This window comes from Mustelus asterias, chromosome 12 (genome assembly GCF_964213995.1).
Source record: "Mustelus asterias chromosome 12, sMusAst1.hap1.1, whole genome shotgun sequence".
Classification (NCBI taxonomy): domain Eukaryota; kingdom Metazoa; phylum Chordata; class Chondrichthyes; order Carcharhiniformes; family Triakidae; genus Mustelus; species Mustelus asterias.
Window position 1 is genome coordinate 28,390,640 of NC_135812.1, and position 21,196 is coordinate 28,411,835.

Here is a 21,196-nt window from a genome sequence, read left to right on the forward strand (position 1 = left end):
TAAATTGTCCTGCTCCCAGAGACAGAGGTGTCACCAAACAGTGCCCAAGCAACTTGTAATATTCCACACTTTCAATTCAGCCGGATGGGAATTTCTAAAATATAAACTGAAATTATTTTGATTTCAAAGTTAGAATCCGGGGGCTGTCAGTTTAGATTTTAGGAAATAGCAGAACTCAGGTTATGAATAAACTTCCCACCCGCTCAGCAGCTGCTGACCTCTCTCTGCTCTGCTCTGCCCAAGACTGCAAGAAACTACAAAAGGTCGCGAATGTAGCCCAGTCCATCGTGCAAACCAGCCTCTCATCCATTGACTCTGTCTACACTTCCCGCTGCCTCGGCAAAGCAGCCAGCATAATTAAAGACTCCACACACCCTGGACAGTCTCTCTCCCACCTTCTTCCGTCGGGAAAAAGATACAAAAGGTCACGTTTAAAGTTTATTAAAAAGTTTATTTATTAGTCACAAGTAAAGCTTACATTAACACTGCAATGAAGTTACTTTGAAATTCCTCTCGTCGCCACACTCTTTGTGCCTGTTTGGGCCAATTCACCAAAACCAGCATGTCTTTTGGACTGTGGGAGGAAACCAGAGCACCCAGAGGAAACTCATGCAAACACGAGGAGAACATGCAAACTCCATATAGGCAGTGGCCCAAGGTGGGAATCGAACCCGGATCCCTGGCACTGTGGGGCAGCAGTGCTATCCACTGTGCCACCGTGCCCGCCCAACTCAAGAACAGCTTCTTCCCTGCTACCATCAGACTTTTGAATGGACCTATCATGCTTTAACTTGATCTTTCTCTACACCCTAGCTATGACTGTAACACTACATTCTGCACTCTCTCGTTTCCTTCTCTATGAACTGTATGCTTTGTCTGCATAGCACGCAAGAAACAATACTTTCCACTGTACACTAACATAATAATAAATCAAATAAAAAATCAAAAGTCTTCCCTCCTCCCTTTCTCTCTCCCCTCCTTCCCTCTCTCCCTCCTTCCCTCTCTCCCCCCTTCCCTCCTCCTTCCCTCTTCCTCTTTGCACTGGGTGTGAAATGGCAATTTCAGTCCCGGCGCAATTTGCGATGCAAAAGAGAGCATTGTTTTGGTTTTGTTACGCATTTTCACAGGTCATGGCCGCCAAACCCCCAGATTATCCTTGCTACGCATCTCGGCGGCTTATAGTTTAGCCATCATTTCAATTTTATTTCGTTATTTTATTCATTTTGTCTATTTTAAAAGCAAGCGTGAACAGCGGGGCGGGAAAATCAGCATTGATAGGATGCAACCAGGCAGGGGGCTGCATCTCTGACATTGAACCTGCAATTGGCAGCTGCTGCTGATCTCTGCAAGCATCCTTTTCCAAATCGCTGCTGGGGACAGAGTGAGGAAACATATCCCAATGTGAAATTGCTCTCATTCCAGCCCCTCGAGCCGCTGTCCCGGAACTAAGAGCATCCAGGATCCCAGCTCCTCCCGCATTGCGCCCTGTAGCCGGCTCCATTGGGAAGGGATGTGCTGAGAGGTGGTGCCAGGGGGTGGAGCCTGGTCTTCCTGCCGCGGGTCTGAGTGTCCCCGGGCAGAAATAAAAAGGAGCCACCTCTCAGTTGATGCAACATCTCTGCTCCCGTCAATTTACACCCCAGAGGAACGGAGAGGGGGAGAACAGGGCCAAGAGAATGCACCCATTTACCTTCTTACTCCTCAGCTCTTTGCCCTTCCTGACTTCGGAAGCTGGTAAGTCTCCAGTTAAAGGTGACGTTTAAATTCATTAAATTTGCTCCAGTTTCCTTTGCAGTCTTGTTTCATTGTAAAAAAGCGGGATAAAGCCGCCTTGAACTGTTTCGAATGATTTCTGCTACTGATCTGTCGCGCAGAAGCGACTGCTAAGCAGGGGGACTGAGACTGGGTTTAATATTGCACTGCAGGAACTCAGCAAAGTTCCTTAGCACCTTCCAAACCCCGGACCATCTACCAGGACAAGATGTGGAGATGCTGGCGTTGAACTGGGATGGGCACAGTAAGAAGTCTCACAACACCAGGTTAAAGTCTGACAGGTTTATTTAGTATCACGAGCTTTTGGAGCGCTGCTCCTTCCTCAGGTGAGTGGAGAGTTGGGTTCACAAACACGACATATATAGACAGTCACAATTGCAAGATAATACCTGTAAAGACTTGCAATTGTGTCCCTGTGACCGATTTCTGGATTGGGTCACTGTCTGTGTGGAGTTTGCATGTTCTTCCCGTGTCTGCGTGGGTTTCCTCTGATGCTCCAGTTTCCTCCCACATTCTGAAAGACGTGCTGGTTACAATGAAACAAGATTGCATTGACCCGAACAGGTGCCGGAGTGTGGCGACTAGGGGAATTTCACAGTAACTTGATTGCAATGTTAATGTAAGCTTACTTGTGACTAATAAATAAACTTTTTTTACTTTTAGAGGTTCCTGCTCAGGCTCAGCCAGAACCTGCAGAAGGCAGTGACAAATCTTATCAGTACCTTGCCAAGCATAACCATGGGCCAACATGTATTTGTCAATGCCCTCTCAGGTCGTGGTACCTGAAGAGAGAGAGCGCATATTGACATACTTTGTGTGATTCTCTGCTCCCTCCCCACACTCCCCATGGCATGTTTCTTGGTGGTGGGAGATAGCCCACCGTTGGCTGGCAGCAGGATTTTCTGGTCCCACCGTTGTCACTGTCAATGGGACTTCCCATTGAGTCCACCCCATAGCCATTGATTTTAATCTATTACTAATGGATCTTCAGTGAAGTTACTCCTGATAAGTCACATGGCATTGCCTCTTATCAAGAGTGCTACAACATAATGTGCAAAGCATTATTCCATTGGTAATATGCAGCAATATCTTTTTAAGGAACACAACCGGGATTTCTGTGTAACAACGGGCTCTGGACCTTTCAGAATTGTTTTTTGGTCAGCTGGCTTCAAATTATAAATAAAATCAGAAAAGGTTGCAAATACTTGGTAGTTGTGGCAGCATCTATGGAGAGAGAAACAGAGGGCAGGTCTTTCCAGCCCCACTGCAGCATATTTTCCAGTGGTGGAGGCAGCATGCCATTGCCTGCTGGAGAGACCTTATGGTCTCGCCGATATGTACACCGTTTTATGTGGTTTGCTTATCCCACCGCCGGGGAACCTGCCACCTGGGGGGTCACCTTCGATGGGACCAGAAGATCTCACTGAAAGGCCTATCCAGAGTTACCATGTCAGGTTGATGTCCTTTCCCAAGCACCAATAGTATTTTGCTTTCAACTTGAAATTAGTATGTGCTCATCTGTTTGATACCGCAATTCACACGCTTACAATTTTACATGAACAACAAGGTAGCAAACCTACAACATGATATCTGTGCACATTACTGTTCCATTTTAATGCACTTTGAGTATTCAGTCAATTCTTTGTACGAATTTAACACTACACTTTGTATGAACACTACAAGCGTCATGTTCGTGGGAAGTGGTTCAAAAAAATGCTAAATGCCACATGTGCACATCTAGGATATAACACTGAGATCCTCAGTTGTGCCTGACCTAACAAGGTACAAACAACCAGCATTTATGATCAAATAGAATTTGTTAAGCAAGACGTTATTTATGCATTACAAAAATGCAGCAAATTCAGCGTGGAAGTTTCGTACCCTGCAAGGCCCTAGGATTCCTTGAAAGCTGCCAATGCAGGCAATGCTTCTCTTCAGTTTCTGAAGTTAATGTCCAACTGTGTCACAGAAGAATTGCACCACAGGAGTGTTGGTAAAATTGTGCCAACGAAGACTGAGTTTTCAACTTTTATCCCTAATTTTGACTGTCTCATTCCTATTAGGAAATAACCCCTACCATTGGCTACCCATGAGGGTCAACTGAGGTCACCCCACCTCGGTAATTAGTCATGTAAGGCTGAGGCAAATGTCCATCTCCTATTTCCTTTAGGCCCTAGAGTTTAATTCCAGTGTGAACAAATGATGCATCCTTTGTAGACACAAAGTGGTTGTACAACCAATCTTGCACCCTCTTCTCAATAATACAATAATACAAATTATTGTAAAACCATTTATATGCTAACCTATTCCTATGGATGGGGAGGAAATTAAGAACATATGTTATTAATTCCTAGTATAATATCAGGAAATAACTACAAGTGTTCTGCTCTACAGATATGGTTAATCGATTAAGGCATTAGCAAACCCAAGTCTAATTCAAAGATGTGATGGTTCTTGTTTAGTGATGAGGTGTCGTACTAAGTTCAAGCCACTGAATTCAAACTGTTCGCACATTTCTCTGAAGCTGAAATAGATGCGTTGAATTGCACACAGTATAATTGAAACAAATTTGGTGGCTGTTTTGAACCAGGTAAACAGACACCCAGACAGCTGCTCTGATTGTTTTCCACCTTCTAACTGTTTAATGGCCAAACCCAGCAGACAGAAATTGAAACTGGACTACTTAATGCCTAAGGCCGAATCCTAAAACATTACCTCAAACCAATATTGAATTCTAACGTTTGTAGTATTCTCAAAACCTGAATTGATTCTTGCCAGAAGTGAAGTGAAGGGAGTCGCACACAGCATCACCCAAGAGTTAAATTAACCTGAACTCTGAATTTATATTATACATTCTTAGCCATGATCCAAAATGAAACTGCTTGGCATCAACATTAGTGCAAGTGCAGCATTTCTCCATTTTGTTTATATATTTAAATAAAGAACAGAGGGTAAAGTAGCTGTGAGTTGATAATTTCTTGGCGGATTGGGTGAAATAAGATAAAAATTCAACAAAATAAACCATGTTCTTAAAGAATGACAGAATAAGTCAATAAGAACAATTCTGCATGTGCTTGACTCTGTTAACTGATAACAATCAATATAATGAGTCCAGAACATTGTACTTTAATAATGCAGGTAGGTTAAATTTGTATGCAAGCCCCACAATATTACTGAAACTAGACTTTATTTGAAGATTATTGTAAATTTGCTTAGGTATCCAGTGTACACTTGGGGGCAGGTAGTTAAGGATAGCTTTAGATTAAAGGCAAAGAAGCCCCTGACAAACTAATAACTATAGAATCTTTTGGAATCATTGGGGAAATTTAAGAAATTAACTAACTTTGTTTTGTTTTTGTCCAGGAGACTGGTGCTATGATATTCAGGACGCTAAATGTGGTAAGGAGCTAAAGTCACTGTATTTGGTGACAGTCTGTATGCCGGGGCACAGTGTCTTTACCATCATAAACATGTTAAATGTTCTTGCAGTAACAGACCATAAAGACATTTTCAGATTATTATCATAGGGAAAATATAGACAGCAATCTTGAGGCAAATCAGAGTGGATAAATCCCCAGGACCAGACAGGGTATTCCCACGGACCTTGAGGGAAGCTAGTGTTGAACTTGCAGACATCTCTTGCGGACAATAGTGTTGAACCCTGGCAGACGTACTTATAATGTCAGTATTCATGGGGGAGGTGCCGGATGATTGGAGGGTGGCTCATGTTGTTCCGTTGTTTAAAAAAGGTTCCAAAAGATATCCGGGAAATTATAGGCCAGTAAGTTTGACGTCGGTGGTGGGCAAGTTATTGGAAGGTGTGATAAGGGATAGGATCTACAAATATTTGGATAGACAGGGACTTATTAGGGAGAGTCAACATGGCTTTGTGCGTGGTAGGTCATGTTTGACCAATCTATTAGAGTTTTTCGAGGAGGTTACCAGGAAAGTGGATGAAGGGAAGGCGGTGGATGTTGTCTACCTGGATTTCAGCAAGGCCTTTGACAAGGTCCCTCATGGGAGGTTAGTTAGGAAGGTTCAGTCGCTACGTATACATGGGGAGGTAGTAAATTGGATTAGACACTGGCTCAATGGAAGAAGCCAGAGAGTGGTTGTGGAAGATTGCTTCTCTGAGTGGAGGCCTGTGACTAGTGGTGTGCCGCAGGGATCGGTGTTGGGTCCATTGTTGTTTGTCATCTATATTGATGATCTGGATGATAATGTGGTAAATTGGATCAGCAAGTTTGCTGATGATACAAAGATTGGAGGTGTATTGGACAGTGAGGAAGGTTTTCAAAGCTTGCAGAGGGATTTGGACCAACTAGAAAAATGGGCTGAAAAATGGCAAATGGAATTTAATGCAGACAAGTGTGAGATATTGCACATTGGAAGAACAAACCAAAGTAGAACGTACAGGGTAAATGGTAGGACTCTGAAGAGTGCACTTGAACAGAGGGATCGGGGAATACAGGTACAGAATTCCCTAAAAGTGACGTCACAGGTGGATAGGGTCGTAAAGAGTGCCTTTGGTACATTGGCCTTTATAAATCGGAGTATCGAGTATAAAAGTTGGAGTGTTATGGTAAGGTTATATAAGGCATTGGTGAGGCCGAATTTGGAGTATTGTGTACAGTTTTGGTCACCTAGTTACAGGAAGGATGTAAATAAGGTTGAAAGAGTGCAGAGAAGGTTCACAAGGATGTTGCCAGGACTTGAGAAGCTGAGTTACAGAGAGAGATTGAATAGGTTGGGACTTTATTCCCTGGAGCGTAGAAGATTGAGGGGAGATTTGATAGAGGTGTATAAGATTTTGATGGGTATAGATAGAGTGAATGCAAGCAGGCTTTTTCTGCTGAGGCTAGGGGAGAAAAAAAACCAGAGGGCATGGGTTAAGGGTGAAAGGAGAAAAGTTTAAAGGGAATATTAGGGGGGGCTTCTTCACACAGAGAGTGTGGGAGTGTGGAATGAGCTGCCGGATAAAGTGGTAAATGCTTTTAACATTTAAGAAAAATTTGGACGGGTTCATGGATGAGAGGGGTGTGGAAGGATATGGTCCAAGTGCAGGTCAGTGGGACTAGGCAAAAAATGGTTCGGCACAGACAAGAAGGGCCAAAAGGCCTGTTTCTGAGCTGTAATTTTCTATGGTTCTATGGTTCTAATCTCACAAAGTTTGAACTGAAAAGCTGGTTTAAATCACAATAGTCACTTACTGTGCTACTGTTGTTTATTTAGCGATGTAATTATTTTTAGTATCATCTAAGCTTATTAAAACTTCATCAATGAGAAAAATAAATAAATCTTTACTCCATTCACAGACAATGTGATAGATTATGATGTGGATGTAGACTCTGTCTTTATTAAGAAGTGTTTTAATTGACTAGTTCAGAAGATTTTATTACCCACTTATTCTCTTCCTAGATTAGTCAAACTACCTCTACTTTGCATATGTTTTGGCTTCACCAGCCCATTTTGCTTTGTTCTGTCATAAGACTCTGATTTATAATACAGCAATCAATTTAATCCAGCATGATCATCCATGTTTCCACTGCTTCTAAACTCAACTGTTCCAATGTCCTTTTGGCTGGTCTCCCACAGTCTATCCTCAGTAAACTTGAGTAAAAAGTAAAGTTTATTTATTAGTCACAAGTAAGGCTTACATTAACACTGCAATAAAGTTACTGTGAAATTCCCCTAGTCACCACAGTCCGGCACCTGTTAGGGTCAATGCACCTAACCAGCACGTCTTTCAGACTGTGGGAGGAAACCGGAGCACCCGGAGGAAACCCATGCAGACACGGGGAGAACGTGCAAACTCCACATGGACAGTGACCCAAGGGAATGAAATCCGGGTCCCTGGCGCTGTGAGGCAGCAGTGCTAACCACTGTACTACTGTGCTGCCCTGGATTATCCAAAACATAGCTTCCCATGTCTTAAGTCGCAGAACACCCTGTTGACCCTTCTTGTCTCCTGAGGGCGTCAACTGTTTAGTTTCTAATCATGACATCAGACAAAGGCCCCAGACTATAAACTGGTTCAATTTAGTTTATTAGTAATATTTGAATGCACAAATACTCAATATAAAGATTCTTAAAGATCATGGCTGGATTGTTACCTACAAATATGTCAAGAGTAAAAGGATGAGATGTGAAGGCATAGGACCCTTAAAAGGTGAAGAGGGAAAAGTTTGTGCGGAACCGTTAGAAATGGCGGAGGTGCTTAATGAATACTTTACCTCGGTATTCACGGTGGAAAGGGATCTGGGTGGTTGTACTGCTGGTTTGCGGTGGACAGAAAGGATCGAGCATGTGGACATAAAGAAAGAGGATGTGTTGGAACTATTGAATGGCATCAAGGGTGGTAAGTCGCCGGGACCGGATGGGATGTACCCCAGGTTACTGTGGGAGGCGAGGGAGGAGATTGCGGAGCCTTTGGCGATGATCTTTGCATCGTCGATGGAGACGGGAGAGGTTCCGGAGGATTGGAGGATTGCAGATGTGGTCCCTATATTCAAGAAAGGGAACAGGGACAGCCCGGGAAATTACCGACCGGTGAGTCTAACCTCAGTGGTTGGTAAGTTGATGGAGAGGATCCTGAGAGACAGGATTTATGATCATCTAGAGAAGTTTAGTATGATCAAAAGTAGTCAGCACGGCTTTGTCAAGGGCAGGTCGTGCCTTACGAGCCTGGTTGAGTTCTTTGAAAATGTGACCAAACACATTGACGAAGGAAGAGCGGTGGATGTGGTCTATATGGACTTCAGCAAGGCGTTTGATAAGGTCCCCCATGCAAGACTTCTTGAGAAAGTGAGAGGGCATGGGATCCAAGGGGCTGTTGCCTTGTGGATCCAGAACTGGCTTGCCTGCAGAAGGCAGAGAGTGGCTGTGGAGGGGTCTTTCTCTGCATGGAGGTCAGTGACCAGTGGAGTGCCCCAGGGATCTGTTCTGGGACCCTTGCTGTTTGTCATTTTCATAAATGACCTGGATGAGGAAGTGGAGGGATGGGTTGGTAAGTTTGCTGACGACACCAAGGTAGGTGGTGTTGTGGATAGTTTGGAGGGATGTCAGAAGTTGCAGCGAGACATAGATAGAATGCAAGACTGGGCGGAGAAGTGGCAGATGGACTTCAACCCGGATAAGTGTGTAGTGATCCATTTTGGCAGATCCAATGGGATGAAGCAGCAGTATAATATGAAGGGTACCATTCTTAGCAGTGTAGAGGATCAGAAGGACCTTGGGGTCCGGGTCCATAGGACTCTTAAATCGGCCTCGCAGGTGGAGGATGCGGTCAAGAAGGCGTACGGCGTACTAGCCTTCATTAATCGAGGGATTGAGTTTAGGAGTCGGGAGATAATGCTGCAGCTTTATAGGACCCTGGTTAGACCCCACTTGGAGTACTGCGCGCAGTTCTGGTCACCTCATTACAGGAAAGATGTTGAAGCCATTGAAAGGGTGCAGAGGAGATTTACAAGGATGTTGCCTGGATTGGGGGGCATGCCTTATGAGGATAGGTTGAGGGAGCTTGGTCGCTTCTCCCTGGAGAGACGAAGGATGAGAGGTGACCTGATAGAGGTTTACAAGATGTTGAGAGGTCTGGATAGGGTGGACTCTCAGAGGCTATTTCCAAGGGTTGAAATGGTTGCTACGAGAGGACACAGGTTTAAGGTGCTGGGGGGTAGGTACAGAGGAGATGTCAGGGGTAAGTTTTTCACTCAGAGGGTGGTGGGTGAGTGGAATCGGCTGACGTCGGTGGTGGTGGAGGCAAACTTGTTGGGGTCTTTTAAGAGACTTCTGGATGAGTACATGGGATTTAATGGGATTGAGGGCTATAGATAGGCGTAGAGGTAGGGATATGATCAGCGCAACTTGTGGGCCGAAGGGCCTGTTTGTGCTGTGGCTTTCTATGTTCTATGTTCTATGTTCATGCCGGAGGGATTATCCGCTGTAATGAACGGGAAATTTGCCAAATTCTCCAACCTTGCTGCAGCAGGAGAGTGGCATGAACAGCTGATAAGATCGCGCCCCATGTGATTAGCTCTCTACTGTAGCATTTAGCTATGACAGCTCGCAAGACTCACAACTTGGATAAAATACTTCCCGTGCATGATGAACTGATCAGGTTCGTTCTGCTGGGCTATAGTCTTCTTTGAGTTCCGAACTCAGGGTCATCCTTTGCAATGGTTCATTGCGGGTTGTCACTGCCAAGATTTTGGGAGAATCTTGGGCAGACGAGCATTATCGGCAGAAACAGTATTAAGGTTGGAGATTCAGTGTTGAGATTATTTCTCCAAAGGTCATGAAAACAGGACACATCTGCTCCATTCTTCCTTATCAGCCGTAACCTTTGCAACCATAAAGGTCAAATGTTCCTTATTGTAGGGGCCTGCTCTTTTAGCTGTCTGGTTTCACTTCTCACTTTCTTCTTGCTATTGACTAAACTGAAATCTCAAGCTTTTTATAGCTCTGCTGCTTGTGAGCTTGGCTATTTTCCCATCATGCTTTGAAAAAGTCTTGCTGTTAGCCATGTGGCCACAGTCCCGTTCCCTTATCACCCCTGTACTCGCTAACCAACATTGGCTCCAGTCAAGCAACATCTTGATTTTAAAATCCTCACCTTATTTTCAAATCCCTGTAATGTCTTTGCACCTCCCTATGTCTGCAATGGCTTTGCACCTCCCTATGTCTGTAATCTCTTTCAACTCAACAACCCTTCCTGCAGTCCTCGAATTTTGGCTTTTTGTGCATGCCTGATTGAGTGTTTCACCATTGGTAACAAGCCTCCAGTAGCCTAGGTCCCAAGGTCTGGAATTCCCACCCTACACCTCTCAGCCTCTTGACCTTGCTTTTCTATTTAAGACACTTGTCATGCTAAACTGAAAAGATACTTCCTTGTAACTTCCTAATACAACCAAGAATCCCATGTCTATTTTTATACATTACATCTGAGCAAGTGAGAGTGTGCTGGCTCCCCCTCTATTCCGCCCCCTTGCTTGGTTGCAAGAAAGGTTTTAGAAATTTATTTTCCCCAGAATACCTTCTCGAATCCAGATGTTAATAAGGAGTAAATCAAACCAGGTTTTCTTGACTCAAAGAAAGATGGAGAATAATAACAAAGACATGACGACACACACGGACACAAATAGCAGAAATAAGAAAATTGTGTATGATGAGTCCTTTGCTTGTCTTTGAGGTTTAGGTTGTTGAATGTTGTGGCCATTTGAAGTTAGTTGGTTTCCTGTAGAATTCTGCAGTTGCCTTGGTTTAGGTTTGCACTTTGTTGGAGACATTCTTTTAGCTTCAGAGACAAGCGAACACTTTTCCACTCTCTCCTTGATTAGATGACTGAAATGTTTCTTCTTTCCCCTCCTCCTCCTGATTCTGCTTAGCAGAACCAAATTTTAAAACTCCTCTCTGTATATTAGCAAAAAGGAATCTGATCAGCATGTCTTAGGAACATAGGTACAGGAGTAGACCATTTGGCCCATCGAGCCTGCTCCACCATTTAATATGATCATGGCTGATCAGTCACTTCAATGCCTTTTTACATCCACTATCCCCATAACTCTTTATGTTATTGTTAATGAGAAATCTATCAATCTCTGCTTTAAACATACCCAATGACTGAGCTTCAACTGCCCCCTGGAGTAGAGAATTCCAAAGATCCTGTGGAAAGATGTTTCTCCTCATCTCGGTCCTAAGTATCGTCCCTTTTATTTTGACTCCCCAACCCATCCCTAACACGCTCCAGAAACTTGCCTTCCTCTGCATTAGTGCTTATTTGGTTTAACCGGTATTGTGCAGATTGAAGTCAGCCATGCTACATGCTCATCTCATCTTCTGATTTAATACTATGCTCCACATTACCATTACTATTTGGTAGCCTATAAGCAACCAATGTCCACTGTCCTTTGCTGTTTCTTGGCTCTATCCAAACAGTTTCCATTACTGGAATTTTACCGTCTCGCCCACCTGAGGCTTATAAGATCCCGCCCGAGGCCAATGGGGAATGCCATTCTGCGAGCCACGCCTGTCCTGATTCTGGGGCGGGCGTGCCGGTAAAATTCCTGCTCATATGTTTTTTTTTCCGATCTGAGATCCTCCCTTACTACCCTACTGATCCTATCCCTTATTAATAGCACAATTCCATCCCCATTCCTTCCTAAGCATCAAATATCCTTAAATATCCATTTCCCAGTCTTGGTCACCATGCAGCCATGTTTCTGCAATGCTAATTATACCACATGTTAAGGGTTGTTGTGGGTTTTAAAAAGACTTAGTTTACACACGTAGGCTACAGTATACTTCCGTTGAAAGATTCAAGTTCCTCTTGGCTTTAACAGGATCTCTTCTCCCTTCCGATCAGGCTGAGTCACCTAGTGTACTTTTAAAAAGTCCCTTTACCCAATCTTCTGTGCATATGTGAATAGACTTCCATCAGCAAAGCATCGTCTGGTGACTCCTTGTTGTTTAACTCTCCACAAGTTTCTCTGAATGGGAGATCCAGCCTCACTAACAATCTGCTTGGTGGTTAACCTAAAAACAGTCCTTCTTTATCCCTTCCTGGCATGGCAGAAACTGCTGTTGAGTCTGGGCAGCAACAAGGCCAGCTTCCTCCTCCTTTGTATCAAGATGTTGAAATGTGCACCTTACTTTCAAATATGTTTTGACCTATGTTTCCCTCTCCATTACAAGAGCATCACTTGGGTTTAGATCTGGGCAGATTTTGTATGTCACATTCCCCACTTTAAATGATTCCATTTTACTTTGAATTAAAAGGAACAGGTTAAGATGTAACCATCTTCTAATCTGCTGGCAGTGATGAATAAGAAAAAAACTCGCTTTCCTGTCGTGTTAAAACAATAATCATCCATTATTCTATACTTTTTCACATATTTGGCAAGTTTGGTAAAGTGAGAACTGTCTTTTAGTTGGGAATTAAACCCTCCAGGACTGGGATGACCAGTTATTTTATTCTGGGCTATAGAAATGTAAGTAAGATGGAGACCATTTTGCACCATCACATCTGTGTCAATGCCAGTTCCATTGCTCGCTCCAGCTATCTACTCGAGTCCCATTTTCCTGTTGTTTTCTTTTCAAATCTTTTAAGTTAAACACCTTAAAAATTGTGAAGCCTGGCAGATGTCATCCTTGTTTCAAGAGATTGACATTGATGAGGGCAAGATCAATCACTGTAATTCACTGTTTGATTAAATTTATTTTATTTTTTGGATTACAAATTAACTGTCCCCAAAGCACTATACCACAATTTAAATCCTTATTTGAAATTGCAATCATTGTTGTTTTGCTGGGAAATGCATATCAATGTCCTGCAAACAGCAATGAGGTAAATAACCAACTAATCTGTTTTGGTTGAGGGATGAATGTTAACCATAATACGACCAAAAGATATAGGAGCAGAATTAGGCTATTCGGCCCATCGAGTCTGCTCCGCCATTCAATTACGGCTGATAAGTTTCTCAACTTTCTCCGTAATCTTTGATCCCCTTACCAATCAAGAACCTATCCATAGAATCCCTACAGTGCTGAAGGAGGCCATTTGGCCCATCGAGTCTTCACCAACAACAATCCCACCCAGGCCCTATCCTCACATATTTACCCTACTGATTCCCCCTGACACTAAGGGGCAATTTAACATAGCCAATCAACCTAATCTGCACAACTTTGGAATATGGGAAGAAATCCGAGCATCCGGAGGAATCCCACGCAGACACGGGGAGAATGTGCAAACTCCACTCTGGCAGTCACCCGAGGCCGGAATTGAACCCGGGTCCCTGGTGCTGTGAGGCAGCAGTGCTAATCACTGCTCCGCCCTATCTCTGTCTTAAATACACTTAATGACCTGGCCTCCATAGCCTTCTGTGGCAATGAATTCCATAAATTCACCACCCTCTGGCTGAAGAAACAGCTCCTTATCTCACTTCTAAAGGGTCATCCCTTTACTCTGAGGCTGTGCCCTCGGACCCTTGCCTCTCCTACTAATGGAAACATCTTCCCCACAGCCACTCTACCCAAGCCTTTCAGTACTGTGCAAGTTACAATGAGATCACCCCTCATGCTTTCAAACTCCATCGAGTACAGACCCAAAGTCCTCAAACGCTCCTCATATGTCAGAGTGTTAACCTGGACTCCATGCTCTTCCTCAAATATTGTTATGGGTTCTTTTACAATTGCCCGAACAGATAGATGGGCTCTTAGTTTAATATCTCATAAAAAGACAACACCTCTGACTATGCAGTCAGTCTTCCAGTAGTGTGCTGAGCTGTCACTCTAGGTTAGGCTGTCGAATTCTGAAGTTGGACCTGAACCTACAAACCTTTCATAAACAGACAATAGATCATGCTATATCATAGAATTACACTATACTATTACGTAGAATTACAAGCTTTTACATAGAATTACACTTCGTATACTAATAACTGATTTGTATCATCCTTTCTAGGACCTAGTACTTGGATGAATACTTATCCAACATGTGGAATGAGTAGGCAATCTCCCATCAACATTGTAACCAAAAATGCTAAAATTGATCGGAGATTAATTCCCATTATCTTTGAGGGCTACGATCATCCCAATACAACTGATATGTGGACAGTATCAAACAATGGTCACGTGAGTAAGTTCTGGAAATTCCATCTATTCAACTGAAAGGATTTACTTTGGCACAGTAGAGGATAGCGCTAATAGAAAAATTAGATATGGTGGATAAAGAAGCGGTCCTTAAAAAGCTAGCAGTGCTCGGAGTGGAAAAGGTACCCAGTCTGGATAATCATAGAAACCCTACAGTACAGAAAGAGGCCATTCGGCCCATCGAGTCTGCACCGACCACAATCCCACCCAGGCCCTACCCCCATATCCCTACATATTTTACCCACTAATCCACGCATCCCAGGACACTCAGGGGCAATTTTTAGCATGGCCAATCAACCTAACCCGCACATCTTTGGACTGTGGGAGGAAACCGGAGCACCCGGAGGAAACCCACGCAGACACGAGGAGAATGTGCAAACTCCACACAGACAGTGACCCAAGCCGGGAATTGAACCCAGGTCCATGGAGCTGTGAAGCAGCAGTGCTAACCACTGTGCAACCCTGCCGCCCCTAGTTTGCTAAAGTGAGTAAGGATGGACATTGTGGAGGCTTTGGCCATAATCTTCTTCCTTGGAGGAAGTGATACATGAGAATGGGAGAATTATAAGTGTTCCACAAAGGAGGGATGGGTAAACTTGGCAAATACAGATCAGTCAGCCTAGTGGCCAGATGGAGATGTTCTTACAGATATTAATCTGGGGGAAATTTGATTGTCACTTGGAAAAAATATGGATTGAGATTTGTTCAAGGCCAGTTTTGTGAGGCAGCGGACCTGTTGTATTATCACTGGACTCGTAATGCAGACACCCAGGGCAAGATCTGGGGACTCAGGTTCTACTCCTGCCATGGCAGATGGTGAAATTTGAATTGAACAAAAATCTGGAATTCAGGGATGACCTTGAAGTCATTGCCGATTGTCATAAAAACCCATCTGGTTCATTAATGTACTTAAGGGAAAGACATTTGCTGTCCTTCCCTGGCCAGGCCTACATGTGACTGCAGTTCCACAGCAATGTGGTTGGCTTACAAATGCAAATGGAGGGTGGTTAGGGATGGGCAATAAATGCTGGCCTAGCCAGTGACGCTCAAATTAATAAAACACAAACTGTGTTAAATTTGCTAAGTAACAGAGATAGTCGATGAGAATAGTGTAATTGATGTTGTACATCAAAAGAGAAAATTGCACATCAGAGACCAAAATTGAAGCCCTTGAAGGAGCAATCAGTATCAATGCGCATATGAAATAGCTGAAGGGACAGAGAGAATGAAGTGGTGAAAAATTGTTTTTCCGATTGGAGTGAAGCGTGCAGTGGTGTCACCTAGATTTGGTGTTGGGATCTTTTGATGTACATTAATGATTGGAATATCATTGATGTAGATCAAAAGGGGTATCATTTTCAAACTTTGCAGATGGCATGAAACTCAGAACTGCAGTAAAGAGGCTTCAAGTGGGCATTGACTGATGAAATGGGCAGAGACATGGCAGATAAAAGTTTAACACCGGGAAATATGAAGCAATTCATTCTGGTGAGTAACATGAGGAAAGGTGGTATGAACCAAAAAGTAAGGTGACAGCTTGTTCCTGATCCAGAAGGTTGCAGGTTCAATTCCTGTTCAAAGATTTGAGTACAAAAATCAAGGCTGATACTCCAGTGCACTGTTGGAGGGTACTGCCTTTTGGATGAGGTGTTAAACTAAAGCCACGGTTGGGATTCTCCTGTCCCTCTGCCAGCGAGAATGGAGAATTTGGCGCTCAGCCAAAACTCTATACACTGCAGCAGCACCGGAGAATCCAAAGAGGTTGAAGGTTTCCAGTGCACATTTGGCCTCTCAGGTGGAAGTAAAAGATCCAGTGGTACCTTTTTGAAGGAGAGCAGGGGCGTACTCCCTTTAGTCCTGGCCAATATATATTTCTCAATCAACATCATTGAAAAGGTTACCTGGTGATTACCATGATGCCATTTGTTGTAGTTTGCTGTTGCAAAATTGGCTCCTGCATTACATCAGTAACGGTGTGGAGATGCCGGCGTTGGACTGGGGTAAACACAGTAAGAGTTTTACACTCCATCTGATGAAGGAGCAGCGCTCCGAAAGCTAATGGCATTTGCTACCAAATAAACCTGTTGGACTTTAACCTGGTGTTGTTAAAACTCTTACTGTGTTTACATCAGTATCTACAGAGGCAATTCTCCCAAAAAAATTCGAAGCATCAAATTTGCCCCAATCCCTCCCCCCACCCCTGCCCACCTCGATCTCTCCCTGCCCTTCCCCACCCCCTCGATCGCTGGCTTCCCACCGATCCTGACTGCAGAGTGGCAGCGGGACCCTCCACTCCCACAGATCGCCCCACCCCTTTGGCACTGACCCATGCCTGATGGGCAGTGCCTGGGGGCCCAGACTAGCACTGCCAAGGTGCCAATGCCCGGGGGGCACCCCCGGCGCCCGACCTTCTGGGAGACTCGATTGCCCCTCCTTCACTCCAGCGGGGTCCAGCCGCCAGCTCCCCACCAGTCGGGAGCTATTGTAAACCCCTGGCGTGGGATTAGATGCTAGCGCACCTGGAGACTTCAGTTCCGGACCCACTAATTGCATCTAAGTTATATTGAAATCATTGCCTGCGAATGTAATACAGCTCCATGCCGATTTCCAGCACGGAGCTGACGGCGCTGGAAATCCGGCACTGGGAGAGGCGCTCAGGGCCGGCTGCCCAGTGGGGAGCCCGTGAATCAGGTGCCGCTTGAATCTGCCGGCCCACCGCGCTAAAATTAACAGCGCAGCGAGATGGGAGAATCACCCCCTACATTTCAAATGTACTCCATTGGCTGCAAAGTACTTTGAGACATCTGGTGGTCATGAAAAGTACTATAAATGAAAGTTTCTCCTCGTGTCTGTGTGGGTTTCCTTCGGGTGCTTCGGTTTCCTCTCACAGTCCAAAAATGTGAAGTTAGGTTGACCGGCAATGCTAAATTTCCCCTTTAATGTCAGGGGTGGTGTTAGCAGGGTGGCGTTATTAGGATAGGGCCTGGATAAGACTGTGATCGGTGCAGACTCGATGGGCCAAATGGCCTCTTTCTGCACTGTAGGGATTCTATGATAAGTTGAGTAGCTTTTCAGACCGTATCACGGGCACGGTGGGCTGAATGGTTTCCCACTTTGCTATATCATTCTTTGCTTCTGTGATTCTTCCACCTGATCTAATGGGCCGCTGATACTATTGCTGTTGCATCAATGCAGAGTCATTTCAGAACATAGTATAAGAACAAAAGAAATAAAAGAGACTAAACGGCCTTTCAAGCCTGCTCTGACATTCAATAAAATCATGGCCGATCTTCTTCTCCGATCCATTTTCCTGCCCAGTCCCCAGAACCCTTAGAACCATAGAACCATAGAAAATTACAGCTCAGAAACAGGCCTTTTGGCCCTTCTTGTCTGTGCCGAACCATTTTATGCCTAGTCCCACTGACCTGCACTTGGACCATATCCCTCCACACCCCTCTCATTCATGAACCCGTCCAAGTTTTTCTTAAATGTTAAAAGTGACCCCTTGGCTCCATGAAATTCAAAATCCTATTGATCTTGGCCTGAAATATCCTCAATGACTGGGCATTCATAGCCCTCTGAGAGAATTCCAAAGATTCAAGACCAGGTAGGTAAAAGTTTTCTTCTTGCCCAAGATCTAAATGACTAATCACTTTACAGAGTAGAGGGTTTTTTCTTAATTCATTCGTGGGACATGGGTGTCACTGGCTGGCCAACATTTATTACCCATCTCTAATTGTCCTTGAGACTGAATGGCTTGCTAGGCCATTTCAGAGGGCAGTTGAGAATCAACCACATTGCTGTGACTCTGGAGTCGCATGTAGACCAGACCAGGTAAGGACAGCAGATTTCCTTCCCTAAAGAACATTCGTGAACCAGATGGGCTTTTCTGACAATCGACAGCAATTTCATGGTCATCAGTAGATTCTTAATTCCAGATATTTTTATAGAATTCAAATTTCACCATCTGCCGTGGTGGGATTCGAACCCAGGTCCCCAGAAAATTAGCTGAGTTTCTGGATTAAAAAATCTAGCAATAATACCACTAGGCCATCACCTCCCCTTCAGAAGCACTTGATTCTGATGTAACTACTGATGTAACTGTTGCGATGTCACATGACTAAGATTACAATCCAGTGGGAAGCAGTGCTACAACCTTGTGTGGTGTATTGAGATGTTCATAGACGTGTAAATAAGCAAGAATGTTTTTTTTCCAAATTACACTCTGGCAGCATTCTTAGTATAAATGCCGTCTAGATCCTGAACCCAAGTTTAAATACATTTATTACCCCATAAGTCTACCCTTGGCCCCTTCCTTCACTTTACTGATGATCAGCAACAGTGCTATTGACAGTACTTGCTTAATAATAACCTTTTCACTGCGTTCAGTTGGGTTTCACTAGGACCACTCAACTTCTCATCTCATTACAACCTTGGTTCATACATGGACAAAAGAGCTGAACTCCAGAGGCAACGTGAGAGTAAACTGAACTAAACCAGCCATATAAACACTATGGCTATAAGAGGCTGGGAATCCTGCAGTGAGTCCTGGCTCCCCAAAGCCTGTCCACATTTACAAGGCACAAGTCAGGAGTGAAATGGAATACTTGCCACCTGCCTGGATGAGTGCGGCTCCAACAACACTCAAGAAGCTCGACACCATCCAGGACAAAATATCCCACTTGATTGGCACCCCATCCTCAAACATTCACTCCTTCCCCCACCGATGCACATTGGCAACAATGTGTACTATCTACAAGGTGCACTGCAAGAACTCAGCAAGGCCCCTTAGACAGCATCTTCCAATCCCATGACTGCTACCATCTTGAAGGACAAGGGCAGCAGACACATGGGAACACCACACCAGAATGTTCCCCTCCGAGTCATTCACCAACCTGACTTGGAAATATATCGCCGTTCCTTCACTGTTGCTGGGTCAAAATTCTGGAACTCCCTCCCTATCGTCACTGTGGGTGTACCTACACCTCATGCGCTACAGCAGTTCAAGAAAACAGCTCATTCAAGTTAAGTAGGGATGGGACACTAGATGTTGGCCTCGCCAGACACGCCCATATCCTATGAATGAATTTTAAAAATGTTTGGGACTTGTCAGTCATAATCTTTTTTTTTGTTGACTCATTTCCCTTCTTCTTTTGCATCTTGTGCGTATAGTTCAAGTGTTATTAAAAGGAGGCATGAGAATTAAAGGTGGAAACCTTTCAAATACATTCAACGCAATCCAGTTCCACTATCATTGGGGAACAGAATCTGATCCTGGTTCAGAGCATACAATAGATGAGGAACGGTACCACATGGAGGTAAGATGGATGCACCTGCAACTTAACTGACTGTTTAGACAATAAAATCAGACTGTAAGATATAAACAAATTTTTGCAGATGCTGTAATCTGAATCAATAATAGAAAATGCTGGAAAATCTCAGCAGGTCTGACAGCGTCTGTGGAGATGGAACCAAGTTGTAAAATTTGTAACCATCTTGTCTTCTGCAGTTGCACATACTCCACCAGAATGAAAAGTATAGCTCCTTGTCAGAAGCTGTAAGACATCCTGATGGTTTGGCTGTTCTGGGATTCCTGTTTGTGGTGAGTAATGTTCCTCCATATTTATGCTACCACTGACAGGGGTCACCTCAGCAAATTGTGACAGAAGACAATAGAGTCATAGAGCAATACAGCATGGAAACAGGCCCTTCAGCCCAACCGGTCCATGGTGCCCTCCCAGTTAGTTCCAATTGCCTGCATATGGCCCATGTCCCGCTAACCCTTTCCCATCCATGTACTTATCCAAATGCTTTTTAAATGTTGCTATTGTACTTGCCTCAACCACTTTCTCTGGCAGCTCATTCAATATACGCACCACCCTCTGCATGAAGAAGTTGCCCCTCAGGTCCCTTTTAAATCTTTCCCCTCTCACCTTAAACCTATGCCCTCTAGTTTTCAATTCCCCTCCCTTGGGAAAAAGACAATGTGCGTTCACCCTATCTTCACCCCTCATGATTTTATACACCTCAATAAGGTCACCCTTTATTCTCCTACGTTCCAAGGAATAAAGCCCTAGCCTGGCCACCCTCTCCCTGTAACTCAGGCCCACTAATCCTGGCAACATCCTCATAAATCTTCTTTGCTCTTTTTCCAGTTTATCAATGTCTTTCCTATAACAAGGTGACCAAAACTGTACACAATACTCCAAGTGCGGCTTCACCAATGACTTATACAACTGTAACATAATGTCCCAACTCCTATACTCAATGCCCTCACTGAAGGGTGGTGTGCTAAACGCCTTCTTCACCACCCTGTCTACCTGTGACACTGCTTTCAACGAACTATGTACTTGTACTCCTAGGTCCCTCTGTTCCTGAACACCCCCCAGGGCCCTAACATTCACTGTCTAAATCCTACCCTGGTTTGAATCCAAAATGCAACACCTCACATTTATCTGTATTGAAATCCATTTGCCAATCCTCGGCCTACTTCCCTAACTTATCAAGATCCCCTTGTAATTTTTGATAACCTTGTTTTCGTTATCAATGATACCTCCTAATTTAGTATTATCTGCAAATTTATCAACCTTTTCACATCCAAACGATTTATATAAATAATGAATAACAAGACCAACACTGACCCCTGAGGCTCACTACTAGTCACAGGCCTCCAGCCTGAGAAACAATCTTTGACCATCACCCTCTGCTTCCTACCACTGAGCCAATTTTGAATCCCTGGATCCCATGCAACTTAACCTTCCACACTAGCCTGCCATGC

At 44.1% G+C, this 21,196-nt stretch overlaps 2 protein-coding genes across 2 annotated transcripts in view; both read left to right on the forward strand.

Moving 5' to 3' along the window:
- The first annotated feature begins 1,665 nt into the window (after nucleotides 1-1,665).
- The window catches only part of LOC144501337 (carbonic anhydrase 4-like), an 83,681-nt gene continuing 64,150 nt past the window's right edge, over nucleotides 1,666-21,196 (forward strand). The window contains exon 1 of the mRNA XM_078224967.1: nucleotides 1,666-1,734. Coding sequence (XP_078081093.1) covers nucleotides 1,677-1,734 — 58 coding nt within the window. The 5' untranslated portion in view covers nucleotides 1,666-1,676. The remainder of the gene's footprint in view (nucleotides 1,735-21,196) is intronic.
- Nucleotides 4,842-21,196, forward strand: part of LOC144501843 (carbonic anhydrase 15-like) — a 36,956-nt gene continuing 20,601 nt past the window's right edge. The window contains exons 1-5 of the mRNA XM_078225892.1: nucleotides 4,842-4,911; nucleotides 5,137-5,172; nucleotides 14,231-14,404; nucleotides 19,591-19,736; nucleotides 19,928-20,020. Of these exons, the coding sequence (XP_078082018.1) occupies nucleotides 4,842-4,911; nucleotides 5,137-5,172; nucleotides 14,231-14,404; nucleotides 19,591-19,736; nucleotides 19,928-20,020 (519 nt within the window). The remainder of the gene's footprint in view (nucleotides 4,912-5,136; nucleotides 5,173-14,230; nucleotides 14,405-19,590; nucleotides 19,737-19,927; nucleotides 20,021-21,196) is intronic.